At 43.7% G+C, this 16,529-nt stretch overlaps 1 protein-coding gene across 5 annotated transcripts in view; it reads right to left on the bottom strand.

Moving 5' to 3' along the window:
- Nucleotides 1-10,731: 10,731 nt before the first annotated feature.
- LOC119979316 (transmembrane protein 248-like) overlaps nt 10,732-16,529 on the bottom strand; it is a 62,506-nt gene continuing 56,708 nt past the window's right edge. For 4 of the 5 annotated variants that reach the window (XM_038821435.1, XM_038821602.1, XM_038821513.1 and 1 more), the window contains exons 7-8: nt 14,825-14,962; nt 10,732-11,154 (exon numbers count right to left, since the gene is read on the bottom strand). In XM_038821435.1, the coding sequence (XP_038677363.1) occupies nt 11,134-11,154; nt 14,825-14,962 (159 nt within the window). In that variant the 3' untranslated portion in view covers nt 10,732-11,133. Of the gene's footprint in view, nt 11,155-14,789; nt 14,963-16,529 lie in introns of all 5 variants that reach the window. The other variant, XM_038821768.1, reaches the window with a different exon arrangement.

Raw genomic sequence — 16,529 nt, 5'->3', positions numbered from 1 at the left:
CAGTCCCCCCCACGGCCCGACTGCGCAGGCGCGGCGCCGTCACCCACCTCGACAGCGCAGGCGCGGCGCCATCACCCACCCCCGACTGCGCAGGCGCGGCGCCGTCACCCTCCTCAACCCACCCCGACCGCGCAGGCGCGACGCCGTCACCCTCCTCCACCCACCGCGCCTGCGTCGCTGCTCCTCCAGCCATGGCACTGAGATGGGGCGGGATTGATCAAGCCGGAAAAGATAGGGAACAGAAGGTGGGATAGCGATGAGAGAGTTGTCATAGCGCAAGACCAGGTGGAGAAGTCAGGAAATAAAGGCGAATGTGGGGGAAAACACTGGGAAAACATGGATGACGAGAGAAATAGAGATAGAGAAAATAGCAGGAAGGAGATTCAAGGGAAGAAAGGATTCTCACATCCCTAAATCACGTTCTCTATTCAGAATTAAACATATTCTTAAACCTATGCCCCGGTACCAATTTAGCAGTCATCTCGTACCACGAACCCCCTTCCCACCATCTTTTTCCAGCCCATATTGAAAGCTTCCCATCTCCACACTCCCTTCTATTTTGCTACTCTTGCCCTTAACGCCAATGCCATCTCACTCATCACTTGCAAAACCACCCGTTGGTTCCCCATTCCTTTTCAGATTCCCTACAGTGCAGGAGGCCGTTCAGTGTATCAAGTCTGCATCGACCCTCCGAAAGAACACCCACCCTCTGCCCTGTAACCCGGGAACCTGTACATCTTTTAACTGTGAGAAGAAACAGCAGTACCCAGAGGAAACCTACACAGATACTGGGAGAACCTGTAAACTCCATACAATCACCCAAGGCCAGAATTAAACCCAGGTCCCTGGCACCGAGGCCCATAACCTTTCTGGCTCCTAGGACAGACAGGACTTTCTGCCACTTACCATTCACTCATCACCTCCCACACCAAGGGCCCATATCATTCCCCAGCCTCAAACGAAAGTAAATTTGGAAAATCTCAGCAAGTCTGGCTGCATCTGTAGGGACAGAAAAGAGCTAACGTTTCGAGTCCGATGACTCTTTGTCAAAGATATTCCCCTGCCTTATCCTGAATGCAATTTTTCCTCAGAACTGCATTGTCAGGCATAAAATGCTGGAAATAAGGCAGCATTTGCGGAGAGAGAAACAGTTTCAGGGTGCGAATCTTTAGTCTTAGATCTTAGATACTATTGTTTTTCTCTGCAGAAGTGCTGCCTGATCTGATGAGTAATTCCAGCATTTAATTTAAATTTCAGATTTCCTGCATCCATAGTATTTTGTTTTTATATTATCAGACAGTGGGGGGAAGCGGCTGCACAGTGGTAATGTTACTGGATGAGTAATCCAGAGACCCAAGCTAAAGCTCTGGAGACTTGGGTTTCTCATGGCAGCTCGTGGAATTTGAATGCATAGAACACAGAACATTACATAGAAATACATAGAGAAACACAGCACAGAACAGGCCCTTCGGCCCACGATGTTGTGCCGAACTTTTGTCCTAGGTTAATCATAGAATTTTGATCACTAAGGGCAATTTATCATGGCCAATCCACCCAACCTGCACATCTTTGGACTGTGGGAGGAAACCAGAGCACCCAAAGGAAACCCATGCACACATGGGGAGGATGTGCAGACTCCACACAGACAGTGACCCAAGCTAGAATCGAACCCAGGACCCTGGAGCTGTAAAGCAATTGTGCTATTCACAGTGCCACCGTGCTGCCCTTACAGCGCAGTACAGGCCCTTCGGCCCTCGATGTTGCGCCACTCTAAAGCCCATCTACACTATTCTCTTATCATCCATATGTTTATCCAATGACCATTTAGTAACTAAATCTAGAATATAAAGCATGTCGTCTCAGTAACGGTTACCATGAAGTTATAATTGATTGTCATAAAAACCCATCTCCTTGACTAATGTCCTTTAGGGATGAAAATCTGCCATCCTTACCTCATCTGGCCCCAGACCCACATAGCAAATATGACTCTCAACTATACTCTGAAATGACCGAGAAAGGGCAATCGTGTGGACTGCTGGTTTTGCCAGCGACTTCCACAGCCCAAGTAGCAGGCCTTTGCTTTTTTCAGGTAGGGGATTTGAATTGTATGAAGAATGAATAATCCTCTGAAGATGGAACAATGATGACTCAATGGCCAGTTTGTTTTGGTAGCTGAACAGAGAGTAATTAATTGTTAGGTTGCTTTGTCTGTAATATATAAGCTTGTTATGTAGGGTGAGCGTGAATAGCAATATTAATTTATTTAATAATTCAAGATCACAAGCAATCAGTAACAAAATACTGCAGGGCAGCACGGTAGCATAGTGGTTGGCACTGTGGCTTCACAGCACCAGGGTCCCAGGTTCAATTCCCGGCTGGGTCACTGTCTGTGCGGAGTCTGCACGTTATCCCCGTGTCTGTGTGGTTTTACTCCGGGTGCTCCGGTTTCCTCCCACAGTCCAAAGACATGCATGTTAGGTGGATTGGCCATGCTAAATTGCCCTTAGTGTCCAAATAGGTTAGGAAGGGTTATTGGGTTAGGGTGGAAGTGAGGGCTTAAATGGGTTGGTGCAGACCCGATGGGGCGAATGGCCCCCTTCTGCACTGTATGTTCTAAAATCGAGCAGGGCAAAATAAACTTGAGAAAACATGGAGCGCACTGGGAAAGTACTTTAAGGTCAAAGCGAGCTTTTAATGAAGAACTAATTATTCATATCTCAGTATCACAAATATTCCAAGCAATTTCAATGCAAGGACAAAATAAATACTCCACAGAGCTGCAGAACTCAAAGCAAAGAATCTTTTAACAGATTTTTGAAGCAGAGCTGCAGAGGGCAGACATGGCTGCTATTTATTTATTTAAGGCAGCAGGAACCCCAGGGCCCAGAAGCATTTCCAAAAAATAAATCTATGCTTCACATTGGTACAAGATAAAAGGCAATAACATTTTTAAAAAACTGAAACACATTTAGTCATAGCAGTATTGAAAATACCTGCAAGTGGAATTATTTGCAAGCGATGCTTGAACTTTGGTAATAGAGTTAAGTAGGAGCCTTGAGGGATGTGGCATCACACTGTTTACAGCTTATTGGTTAGTAATTTACAGCAAGAATTCCCTTTGTGGGGCAGCATGGTGGCGCAGTGGTTAGCACTGCTGCCTCACGGCACCGAAGACCCGGGCTCAATCCCAGCCCCAGTCACTGTCCGTGTGGATTTTGAAATGAAATGAAAATCGCTCATTGTCACGAGTAGGCTTCAATGAAGTTACTGTGAAAAACCCCTAGTCGCCACATTCCGGCGCCTGTCCGGGGAGGCTGGTACGGGAATCGAACCGTGCTGCTGGTCTGCTTTAAAAGCCAGCGATTTAGCCCAGTGAGCTAAACCAGCCCCTAATTTGCAAATGTCCTCGTGTTTGCGTGGGTCCCACCACCAGAACCCAAAAGATGTGCAGGGTAGGTGGATTGGCCACACTAAATTGGCCCTTAATTGGAGAAAAAAAGAATTGGGTACTCTAAGTTTATAAAAAAAAGAATTCTCTTTGCATCCACCTGACAACCTCCTGTAGCCCCAGTTTGGGAACTGGAGACATATTTTAAAAAGTATTTTGATTTGCAATGTGATGTAAATACTGATATCAAACTTTCATAGTTGTCAGTATCTATCTGGTTAATTTGACTAGTCAATATATACAATTTTCATTTCTTTTTTTGAAAAGTATTTTTTCAATTAAGGGGCAATTTAGCTTGGCCAATCCATCCACCCTGCACATTTTTGGGTTGTGGGTGTGAGACCCACGCAGATACGGGGAGAATGTGCAAACTCCATACAGACAGCGACCCGGGGCCAGGATCGAACCTGGGTCTTTGGCGTTGTGAGGCAAAAGTGCTAACCACTGCACCACCGTGTTGCCCTCAATTTTCAGTGGAAAGAAAAGATTCCCCTCCCAAAATGGCACATAATCATAGAATAATTCTGGAACCATACAACATCTATGAGGAACAAATTCAGAAATCCGACTGCTTTAACTGATGCCTTATTTATGTTTTTCGGTTGCCTCAAAGTGACAGCATCATCAGAAGAAATATTAATATAAACAATCAGCTGTCAGTGCCATCAGAAGCATCTGAAATTGCCTTAAGGAAGTAATTTCCCCAACTGTTTCCTATGGCAAAGAACTGGCTGCCACCAACCACAGTTGCAATAGATCTATCTTGATTGTGGTTGCTGACAAGTGGAACTCTTTTGGGAAGGACCCAATCAGAATGACAGCTTTAGAATAGAGTCTGCAGTGATTCTTCATGAAATAGTGGCAACTGGTACAGCGGAATGTGAAAAAGGGCATACATCTCCAAAACAGCGATAATGAATCATAAAAACATACCAATGCTTTAATGGACATGAGCAGGCAATTCCACCCAACACATATTTTGGGGGAATCCTTTTGATCTTTGTTCTTAATATATTTCATTCATTTGAAAAAAGACTTGTAATCAAGTTGGCAATATCCAGTTGTGCAGAGGTTCAAAAAAAAAACAAAGCCTGGCATTTTCTGAAGTATTAACAGCTATTGATCAATTTTCTTATTTCATTGGTGGCATTTTAGAAAAATTGTTATTTTTCTGCAACTAATTCATATATAGTTTTTATTTCATCCGTATTAAATATTCCATTTGCAAATAATACAATTGCATTAAAATTATATTGCTCATTCAAGCACCAGCCCAGAAATTTAAAGCAGACTGGGAAAGAAATCCTTTCACAGCCAAGATTAAGAACAAACTCACTGCAATAATTCACAAATGGCTTTATACATGAAAGAAAGCTGCCAGGCATTGATCCTACGATAAAGATACCAAATAAATGTTTATAATCAATGGGCCACAATGTATAGCGTCTTAGTTCTCAACTAATATCTGTCCTACTGGAGAAAGCCGATTCTATTAACAAGTTAAAGCCTTGAATTGTGTTTGGGTAAGCGTAGGGCCAGTCAAGAACAGTAGTGGGAAGTTGTGTGTGGAGTGCGAGGAGATAGGAGAGGTGCTAAATGAATATTTTTCATCAGTATTCACACAGGAAAAAGACAATGTTGTTGACGAGAATACTGAGATACAGGCTACTAGACTAGAAGGGCTTGAGGTTCATAAGGAGGTGTTAGCAATTCCGGAAAGTGTGAAAATAGATAAGTCCCCTGGGCCAGATGGGATTTATTGTAGTATTCTCTGGGAAGCTAGGGAAGAGATTGCTGAGCCTTTGATCTTTATGTCAACATTGTCTACAGAAATAGTGCAAGAACACTGGAGGATAGCAAATGTTGTCCCCTTGTTCAAGAAGGGGAGTAGAGGGGCAGCACGGTGGCGCAGTGGTTAGCATTGCTGCCTATGGCGCTGAGGACCTGGGTTCGAATCCCGGCTCTGGGTCACTGTCCGTGAGGAGTTTGCACATTCTCCCCGTGTCTGCGTGGGTTTCACCCCCACAACCCAAAAGATGTGCAGGATAGGTGGATTGGCCACGCTAAAATTGCCCCTTAATTGGAAAAAATAATTGGGTACTCTAAATTTATATAAAAAAAAAAAGAAGGGGAGTAGAGACAACCCCGGTAACTATAGACCAGTGAGCCTTAATTCTGTTGTGGGCAAAGTCTTGGAAAGGTTTAAAAGAGATAGGATGTATAATCATCTGGAAAGGAATAATTTGATTAGAGATAATCAACATGGTTTTGTGAAGGGTAGGTCGTGCCTCACAAACCTTATTGAGTTCTTTGAGAAGGTGACCAAACAGGTGGACGAGGGTAAAGCAGTTGATGTGGTGTACATGGATTTCAGTAAAGCGTTTGATAAGGTTCCCCACGGTAGGCTATTGCAGAAAATACAGAGGCATGGGATTCAGGGTGATTTAGCAGTTTGGATCAGAAATTGGCTAGCTGGAAGAAGACAAAGGGTGGTGGTTGATGGGAAATATTCAGCCTGGAGTCCAGTTACTAGTGGTGTACCACAAGTATCTGTTATGAGGCCACTGCGGTTTGTCATTTTTATAAATGACCTGGAGAAGGGCGTAGAAGGATGAGTGAGTAAATGTGCAGATGACACTAAAGTCGGTGGAGTTGTGGACAGTGTGGAAGGATGTTGCAAGTTACAGAAGGGCATAGATAAGCTGCAGAGCTGGGCTGAGAGCAAATGGAGTTTAATGCAGAAAAGTGTGAGGTGGGCAGCACGGCGGCACAGTGGTTAGCATTGCTGCCTACAGCGCGGAGGACCCGGGTTCGAATCCCAGCCCTGGGTCACTGTCTGTGTGGAGTTTACACATTCTCCCCGTGTCTGCGTGGGTTTCGCCCCCACAACCCAAAAGATGTGCAGGATAGGTGGATTGGCCATGCTAAATTGCCCCGTAATTGGAAAAAATAATTGGGTACTCTAAATTTAGTTTTTTTTTAATTTTTTAAAAAGAAAAGTGTGAGGCGATTCATTTTGGAAGGAATAACAGGAAGACAGAGTACTGGGCTAATGGTAAGATTCTTGGTAGTGTGGATGAACAGAGAGATCTCGGTGTCCATGTACATAGATCCCTGAAAGATTCCACCCAGGTTGAGAGGGTTGTTAAGAAGGCATACGGTGTGTTAGCTAGTATTGGTAGAGTGATTGAGTTTCGGCTCTCATGTTGCAGTTGTACAAACCTCTGATGCGGCCGCATTTGGAGTATTGCGTGCAATTCTGGTCGCCGCATTATAGGAAGGATGTGGAAGCATTGGAAAGGGTGCAGAGGAGATTTACCAGGATGTTGCCTGGTATGGAGGGAAGATCTTATGAGGGAAAGCTGAGGGACTTGAGGCTGTTTTTGTTAGAGAGAAGGTTAAAAGGTGACTTAATTGAGGCATACAAGATGATCAGAGGTTTAGATAGGGTGGACAGTGAGATCCTTTTTCTTCGGATGATGATGTCTAGCACGAGGGGACATAGCTTTAAATTGAGGGGAGATAGATATAGGACAGATGTCAGAGGTAGGTTCTTTATTCAGAGAGTAGTAAGGGCGTGGAATGCCCTGCCTGCAACAGTAGTGGACTCGCCAACACTAAGGGCATTCAAATGGTCATTGGATAAACATATGGATGATAAGGGACTAGTGTAGATGGGCTTTAGAGTGGTTTCACAGGTCGGCGCAACATCGAGGGCCGAAGGGCCTGTACTGCGCTGTAATGTTCTATGTTCTAATTCTAGTTTGTTTGGTATTGATAATTTCAATATGCGAGTGACCTTATACAGCATAAGCAATTGTTAATTAGAACAGTCAATGTTTTATAATATTTTAATAGTCAGAAAACTAGGAATGTTAACTGTTTATCATAGCACAAGTCGACCCAGCACATAAGATTAATCCTGTTTTGGATGCTAAAATGCATGTTTAGGCCTTTACGTAGCACATAAATTGACTCCACCCGCAATGCAACGACAACAATCTCCCCCTCAATGTCAGCAAAACAAAAGAGCTGGTCATTGACTTCAGGAAGCAAAGTATCGTACACACCCCTGTCTGCATCAATGGTGCCAAGGTGGAGATGGTTGACAGCTTCAAAGTCCCAGGTGTGCACATCACCAACAATCTGTCCTGGTCCACCCACCCGGGTTATTCTTTCTTCCAACCTCCATCGGGTAGAAGATACAAAAGTCTGAGAAAATACACTAACAGTTTCAAAAACAGCTTCTTCCCCGCTGTTACCAGACTCCTGAATGGCCCTCTTATGGACTTAACTGATCTCTCCACACATTTCTATGTCTATGTATTTAAATTGTGTGTTTATCGTATGTCCTATGTTTTTCATGTATGTTACGATCTGCCTGGACTGTACGCAGAACAATACTTTTCACTATACCTCAGGACACATGACAATAAATCAAAATGTTAATTTTCAACCAATATATTTAGGGCTATATTCCACTTAAGAGGTGATCTCAACTTTTCAGCTCAGAAATACATGTTTAGAGTATACTCATCCTAGAAACCACCACCACACCACTGGGGCCCAGTTGCCAAGGAAACATGCAGGAGTTTAAGATACACGCACACAGGTTTTGTACGGCAACCAACAGATCTTTTCTATTTCAAAATGGTGATTATTTCCAGGTGCTCCAGTTTCCTCCCACATGTCCCGCAAGACGTGCATGTAAGGTGAATTGGACATTCCGAATTCTCCCTCAGAGTACCTGAACAAGCACCGGAGTGTGGCAACAAGGGGATTTTCACTGTAACGTCATTGCAGTGTTAATGTAAGCCTACTTGTGACACTAATAAAGATTATTATTATTAATTCGTATTTTATACTTCACATACAAGTCAACCCTGATCATTGGAAGGATTTTTCAAAGCTTCAAAGGCCAATTTAAATATTGCAATCTATTGTAATCTTAGTTCTATTGCAACGTTGCAACTAATTTTTCCTTCCAATTTTCTCATGAAAACATTGACTCTTTGTTGGTGTACAATTCCACCAACCTCCTTCAGTACCTGGTCCAAGTGACCATTCTTCATGAGTAAGTCTAGATAGGGAACATAGCAGGACATTTTGCCCTGGAGCCATGAGCCAAATTCAATCACAGCCAACCCCTGGCTAGCATTTCCTAACACAGGTGGTTCAAGGCCAATTGTAGCACCTTAACCACTATTTTGGCAAAGATGCTTAGACTGTGGATCAAGTCTGCAGACTGTGACTTTTATTATTTTGGTAGTTACCTTCAGCATGTAAATTAGTCATGAATATTAGGCATGTTCTGTAATCAAAGGGAAAGTTGAAGGTAAACTCAACCTAAACCACTTTTGCACAAAAGTCTTGTGATTTGTTTAAATGCAACATCAAGACATCCTACGAGCTGAAAGACTTTGCATGTTTCAGTGGAACCATGAAAGAAGAAAGGAGAGTCTTCTTTAAAAAAAAACAAATGAGTTGGGGGGGGGGGGGGGCACGGTGGCACAGTGGTTAGTACTGCAGCCTCATGGCGCTGAGGTCCCAGGTTTGATCCCGGCTCTGGGTCACTGTCCGTGTGGAGCTTGCACATTCTCCCCATGTTTGCATGGGTTTCGTCCCCCAACCCAAAAGATGTGCAGGGTTGGTGAATTGGCCATGCTAAATTGCCCCTTAATTGGAAAAAATGAATTGGGTACTCTAAATTAAAAAAACAAAACAAATGAATTGTTGTTTATTGGAAAACAAATTAAGCACCACTTCCCATATGCAACTTGTACTGGTTTCCTGTTTTTAAAAAAAACAAGTCTATTGGACTGTTAGATTACATTCTGTCTTCAGGGTATGCATAAGGAGTTAAGAGCCTGAGACTGGGTGTGAGCCATAGTTGAGCTGCTTGCCAATTCAGACATTCTTTTAAGCCCGATGAGTGATGAAAACCCCCTAGAGTCCAAACCTTGCCTCACGTCAGCTCTTTTTGTTTTTAGCAGTGATATTGAAATAAAACCAAGTTACAATAAATAGACACAGATCTTGGAAGTAGATATTTTTCACCCTTTACAACAAAAATAAATTTTTAAATGTAAAATTTATTCTATTTGTTGTAACATCCATTCTTCCTCTAACTGTTTTGTTAAAATGTTGTGCTTGTCGGTTTTCCCTTCACTGTCCGTTTTGAAGGTCAAACATTTTCTGATAATTGAAAATACTAATTTCAGAGGCAAATAAGGATATTATTCTAATGATTAACGTTTTTTTGATTAAATATTGAAGTGCTTTTGACAACCATCAGAAGCACTCTCAAGGTTAAAGCTGCAACTTCTAAACTTTCAGAGCTCTCAAATGTCAGAGGTTCTCTCACTTTCATTGTCAGGATCTCAATAAATCATTGCTATTATCAGCCTCTTCCATCAATAAGATTTATGTTAGTTGACTGTTAACTTGAAGAACAACCAGTAGAGATATTGGGCTTGATTTCTGATCTGGTTTCAATACTATACTCAATTACTTCAGAGTCCTTGCACTTACACCATGAATAATAATTGTGGCTTGTAGCATATGAGGTAAATAAAGCATTAAGTAGAAGACAAGAAAAATTGTGAAAGAAAAATTGTGGTCAGGTGTAATTTCCTACCTGCAATTAGATCTTCTGCCTGTCTCAAATTTATTTTCATGCTTCACATAAATACTGACACCATGACCTGTAATTGAAGCCAATAAATATGGTGCCACCATCATAAATTTATTACAAGAGCAAGGGGTTTCACTGTACTCGATCACACACTTATAGGTCCAACTTCAAATAACCAATATGTCTTGGAACTGATTGCGTAAATGCAGGAATACCCTGAAGTTTGTTGACCCGTACTGTAAAAATAATTCTGGTATCTATACAGCAGCTGTTCAACAGGCAGATCAATGGGTATTCGCACATTTTAGAAATCCTTCTCAATATTAATAAGTCACATTTGAGTACAGTACATTTACCTAGGAGGACATTATCCTCTCTTTAACCCCTTCACAGCTGCCCAATTCCAGACCATGTTCTTAGGTGATGCCCATGGCAGTTTTGATAGGCCACCAAGAGATGCCACAACAAAACTTCAACCGTCCACCCACCATGACATGCATGAACTGCAGAAAATAACCATCTGGAACTTTCCACAGTATTCAAAACACACACCCACCAGGATACTGAACAGTTGTGTTCTCCAATTACCTTAGTTCACCCACATTCAAACTTCAAACACGCAGGCGAAAATTAACAAAGTAACAGTCACTCAAATGATAACAAATTTTTAATAAAATTGTGAACAGTAAATAGCAGGGCCTCAGTTTTCAAAGAATACTGTAAATAAGTTATTACATTCAAGTTTAAACAGAACCTCTTAAATTTTAAGACACTTTTGGGGTGTGAAGGGAGAGGAGAGAGGTGGTAGATTGTATTTAATTCATATGTTCCAGTAATCATTACAACCAAAATACAATCATAACGCAACAGCAAAAAACGTGTGAAAGGCAAACTCCATTGGTTTCAAAAATAACAGTTTGTAAGGAGAAGAGCATAAATTAAATGCGATCTTTATGTTAATTTCCTTTTTAGGAAACTTGCAAGCATATTAAGTTAGCGATGTTCTCATCTTTTAATTACAATCCATGTATTCCTATTCTTAACTGTAGTATCACAGTTCTCGAAGGTGGACCTAGAACAGAAAAAATACCCACAGTAAATACTCATGAACAACATACATATTTCCACCCTCGTTTAAAGATGCCAACTCATTCTGGTGTGCAGTTCAACCAGTTTAGTTGTTTTTTGGCATCTCACCCATTCTTCATGTGAAAGTCTGCACAGAGAGTGTTGATAAGAGATGAAGGCAGCCTTATCCACACCCATCTACCAATGCACACATTCAGCAAGGATAACAGATAGGAATCAGCAGCAAGAATCCTTGCTATAAAGGATATGGAGGGCAACTGCAGAATCCTTGCTCCCACTACAGCTGAGCTTAGCTAACACAGCAGAGGCAGTGAAATGAGATGGAACCCTATGTTGTATGCGTGTCAGCAATATGCTGCAGCCACATGAGCACAAACACTACTGCTGTATGTACATTGCACTATCTTCTGCAGCTTCATGCTGACTGTACAAATTAGTATGTGTTTATGAAGATATTTGAAAGTCAAAAAAACATTCACAATATAACTTTTCTGGTCAGAAAGAATGAGTCCAACAAACGGTGAAATAATTTGTTTTTATAAAATCAGGCCCAAATCTTACACTTCGAATTGAAGCTTGCACATTCATTGGAGAATCATTTTTAGTCACTAGCTCAAACATCACAGAATTAGACTGTATTAGCTATACAGGCAAGAAACAACATTCAACACATCCAAACACTGAAACTAGTTTAAGCAGCTTTCTATAGTGGCCTGCTCCGTTGCTGCCTCTATGACCTTATTTGCTCCTGGCATCTTCCCACATTGACCCAGGGGAAGCCCAGCACAAAGTAAGAGACAAGGCTGAAGCATTTGCAACCATCTTCGGCCAGATGTGCCTGGCAGATGATCTATCTTGGCTTCCTCCTGAAGTCCCCGGCATCACAGATGGCAGTCTTCAGACAATTCAATTCACTCCACACGATATCAAGAAACGGCTGTAGATACATGGATATTACAACGGCTATTGGTCCCGACAATGTGCTGGCAATAGCTTTGAAGACTTGTGCTCCAGAGCTAGCTGTACACCGAGCCAAGCTATTCCAGTACAGCTACAACACTGACATCTTCCTGCTAAGTGCAAAATTGCCCAGGTATGTCCTGTCCATAAAAAGCAGCACAAATCGAACCCATAAATCAGTCTATTCTCAATTATCAGCAAAACGATAAATGGTGCCGTCGACAGTGCTATCAACCGACGTGCAGCAAATCTGCCCACTGACGCTCAATTTGGGTTTCACCAGGGCCATTCAGCTCCTGATTTCTTTTCAGCTTTGGTCAAAAAACATGGACAAAAGAGCTGAAATTGTGGTGTGAGAGTGACTGCTCTTGATATAAGGCAGCATTTGACCAAGTGTGGCAGCATTTGACCAAGTGTGGCATCAAGGAGCCTGAGTAATACTGAAGTAAAGGGAATTGGGTGGGAATCATAACCTTGCTCAAAGGAAAATGTTTGTGGTTGTTGGAGGTCAATCACATCAGTCCCTGGACATCACTGCAGATATTTAAGGGCCAACCACCTGCAGCTGCTTGATCAATGATCTTTCTTCCATATCGTTTTATTAAAACAGTAACAAATATATACACGGCCAAACGGTACAAACACTCATTTTGTGTTGGAGAAATAGGGTATCCTCCCCTTAGTACTAATGTACGGGAGGGGGGGTGGATACTCTAGATTATTAAAACAGTTCACAACACGTTACTACAAAAAACAAATGGTACAAGCACTAAACTTTGCACTGGAGAGACCAGATACCCTTGCCTCTGTACCAACAGAAAGGAAAGGGGGGGGGGGGGGGGGGGGGGGGGGGGGGGGGGGGGGGGGGAGGGGAAAGGAGAGTGGTGGGGAGGGAGGGAGTCGGAGTGTTGGGGATGGGGGGGGGGGGGGGCGCGCAATAGTGCACTGCCTGAACTATCTACAGAGGCAGAAAAACAAAAGAACCTTCAATTATGATGTGCCAGATTCTGGGAGTTCCCCAGAGGGGTTGAGGGACGACACAGTGTCAGGTACAAGTGAGACTCGCACCCCGCTACAGAGTGTCTTGTGCACCCTGTGCTCCCGACACTGGGCGGCTGACAGCCTTCAGAGAGTCACCTTCCGGGCCCGAATCCTCCACCACACTGAGGCGACACAGGCCTGCCACCGGGATCATCGACAGGCAGGATTTCCTCAGGCTCCTCCCGGGATCCCGGGCCAGTGGGAGGAAGTGGTGCAGATGCCTGCTCCGCCCCTGCTGCCTGGTCACCGGAAGGCCCCGAAAATAACTCCGGAAACAGGTCCAGGATGGTGGCAGAGGTGCCTGAAGACATGGGTTGGGACAGAGGGTCTTCCAAACCATAACCCGCTAAGAACCTAAGAAGCAAGGGGTTTTCACTAAGTAGGGATGTTCACTGATGATTGCATATGTTCGGCATCATTCACAATTATACGGATACTGAAGCAGTCTGTGTCCAAATGCAGCAGGACCCGGACAATATCCAGGCTTCGCTTAATTGATTTCAAGTGAAATTCATCAATATAATTGCCAGGCAATGACCATCCTCAACAAGAGAGAATCTAACCTTTCTCAATGACATCATCCTTACTGAATGCCCCATTATCAACATCCTGGGATACCAGAGCAGGTCAGAGGGTGGGAATTCTGCAGAGAGTAACTCACCTCCTGACTCCCCAAAGCCTGTTCATCATCTACAAGGCACAAGTGAAGAGTGTGATAGTATACACTCCAGTTGCCTGGATGAGTACAGCTCCAATAACACTCAAGAAGCTCAACACCATCCAGGATAAAGCATCCCATTTAATAGGCACCCTATCCACTATATATGACCGATGTGCAGTGGTAGCAGTGTGTACCATCTACAAGATGCACTGCAGCAACTCACCAAGGCTCCTTCATCAGCACTTTCCAAACCCTGCTATCACGGAGAAGGACAAGGGCAGCAAATGCGTGCGAACACCACCACCTGCCGAATCTCCTCCAAGTCACACCATCCTGACTTGGAACTATAATGCCATTCCTTTACTGTCGCTAGCTAAAATTCCTCGCACTCCCAATCTAACAGCACTGTGGATGTATCTACAACACGTGGACTGCTGTGGTTCAAGGTGGTGGCTCACCACTACCACAAGGGCAATTAGCGACAGGCAATAAATGTTGACATGGCCAGCAAAGCTTCCATGAAAAAAAAATTGTGATACAGGTACATTGACTCAAATCTGGCAGTTCAAAACCAGATATTCTTATAACGTGCCATGAACCAATTTTAATGGAGTGAAATAAAAATACACTGTGTAGGCACTGTATTGGCGGTGTGTAGTGCCGGACTAGTTTTGTCCGGCACTACACACAGCTTTGTGTGCCGATCTCTGCATTCCAAGTGACCTTTGACCCCACCCAACCCAGCTTGACCTGAACAGACCATGGCCCAAATCATGCATCCTGAAATCTGGCACAGCCTCGATCCTGAGTTTACCAGTTGAGACCTGGTACCTGCAGCACAATGCCCACACTAAAAAAAAAATCCTCGGTTGCTTTCCAACTAAATTCACAGCATTGAAGATGAATGTCTTCCACAAGAAATAAATCTAGAAACTATTAACATCTAGTTTACTTACAGAAGGGTTGGCTTTTCTCAAATGAGCCTCGTTACCTTGTGTGGGTTCATTGCCTTGTGTCTTAGTCTCTTTCTCAGACCACATGCTACAGATAAACAGAAGATAACAAGAGCCAGCAGAAACAAAATGTAACTGGCCTTCAGTAAGTGCTGACTGCAAAGTATACGGTCCTCCTACAAAGGAAAAAAAATTTGAAAAACAAATGGCAATATGAATTAATTAGTCTCTGATCCTTTTTGAATAAAATTTAGCACTCAGCTATACTGACTAGAAGGTTACAGATTAAATTCCTAGCCTCAGGTAACAACATTGGGGTGATACAATTTGCTTCAATGTCCCTGGCTTCAATGCCCCTGGGTTTAAGAGTTTAGGGGATGAATTTCTATACCAATTTCACCAGCTCCAGCATGATTCCACCAACAAAACATCTTCCCCTCACTCCCATCAGCATTTTGTAGGGACCGTTTCATCTGGGGTAACCTGGTCCACTCCTCCATCATCCCCAACAAAGAGCAAAGAAAGGCACAGCACAGGAACAGGCCCTTCAGCCCTCCAGGCCTGTGCCAACCACGCTGCCCATCTAAACTAAAATCTTCTACACTTCCGGGGTCCGTATCCCTCTATTGCCATCCTAGTCATGTATTTGTCAAGATGCCCCTTAAATGTCACTATCGTCTCTGCTTCCATCACCCCCTCCGGCAGCGAGTTCCAGGCACCCACTACCCTCTGTGTAAAAAACTTACCTCATACATCTCCTCTAAACCTTGCCCCTCGCACCTTAAACCTATGCCCCCTAATAATTGACCCCTCTACCCTGGGAAAAAGTCTCTGACTATCCATTCTGTCTATGCCCCTCACCCACTTCCCACAGTACCTTCCCATGCAATCGCAGGTGTAACACCTGCCCCTTTACCTTCTCCCTGCTCACCATCTCAGGCCCAAAACACTCTTTTCAAGTGAGGCAGCGCTTCACGTGCACCTCCTTCAATCCGGTCTATTGCATTTGCTGCTCCCACTGCGATCTACTCTACATTGGGGAGACTAAAGCAGACTGGGTGACTGCTTTGCACAAGCAGGACTCAGACCTTCCTGTCGCTTGCCATTGCAACTCACCGTCCTGCTCTCATGTCCACATGTCCGTCCTTGCCCTACTGCAATGTTCCAGTGAAGCCCAACGCAAATTGGAGAAACGGCACTTCATCTTCCGATTAGGCAAATGAAATGAAATGAAAATCACTTATTGTCACAAGTAGGCTTCAAATTAAGTTACTGTGAAAAGCCCCTAGTCGCCACATTCCGGCGCCTGTCCGGGGAGGCTGGTACGGGAATCGAACTGTGCTGCTGGCCTGCTTGGTCTGCTGTAAAAGCCAGCGATTTAGCCGAGTGAGCTAAACCAGCCCAGCAAATTATAGCCTTCCGGATTTAACCTGGTGTTCAACAATTTCAGACCGTGAACTCTCTCCTCCACCTTCACCCCATTTTTATTTCTTTCAATTTAGTTTAATTTCTTCCATTGATCTGTTTTTCCCTCACCATTGTTCCTGTTGGAACCAACAATTCTACGGACACGTGCTTGTAGGATTAGAATAGCGGTTTTAATATACTCACAACAGAGCCAGCCTATTAGCCATTGAACTTTCGGTGAACTGGCCGGCTGACCATGTGGAACTGATCTTTTATACAGCAGCTTCCGGGGGAGGAGTCCTGGGCAGAGCCAAGGGAGAAGCCCCGTACAACTCG

This window comes from Scyliorhinus canicula, chromosome 1 (genome assembly GCF_902713615.1).
Source record: "Scyliorhinus canicula chromosome 1, sScyCan1.1, whole genome shotgun sequence".
NCBI lineage: Eukaryota > Metazoa > Chordata > Chondrichthyes > Carcharhiniformes > Scyliorhinidae > Scyliorhinus > Scyliorhinus canicula.
Note: the sequence above shows the minus strand (reverse complement) of the source record. Positions and strands in the feature narration are given on the sequence as shown.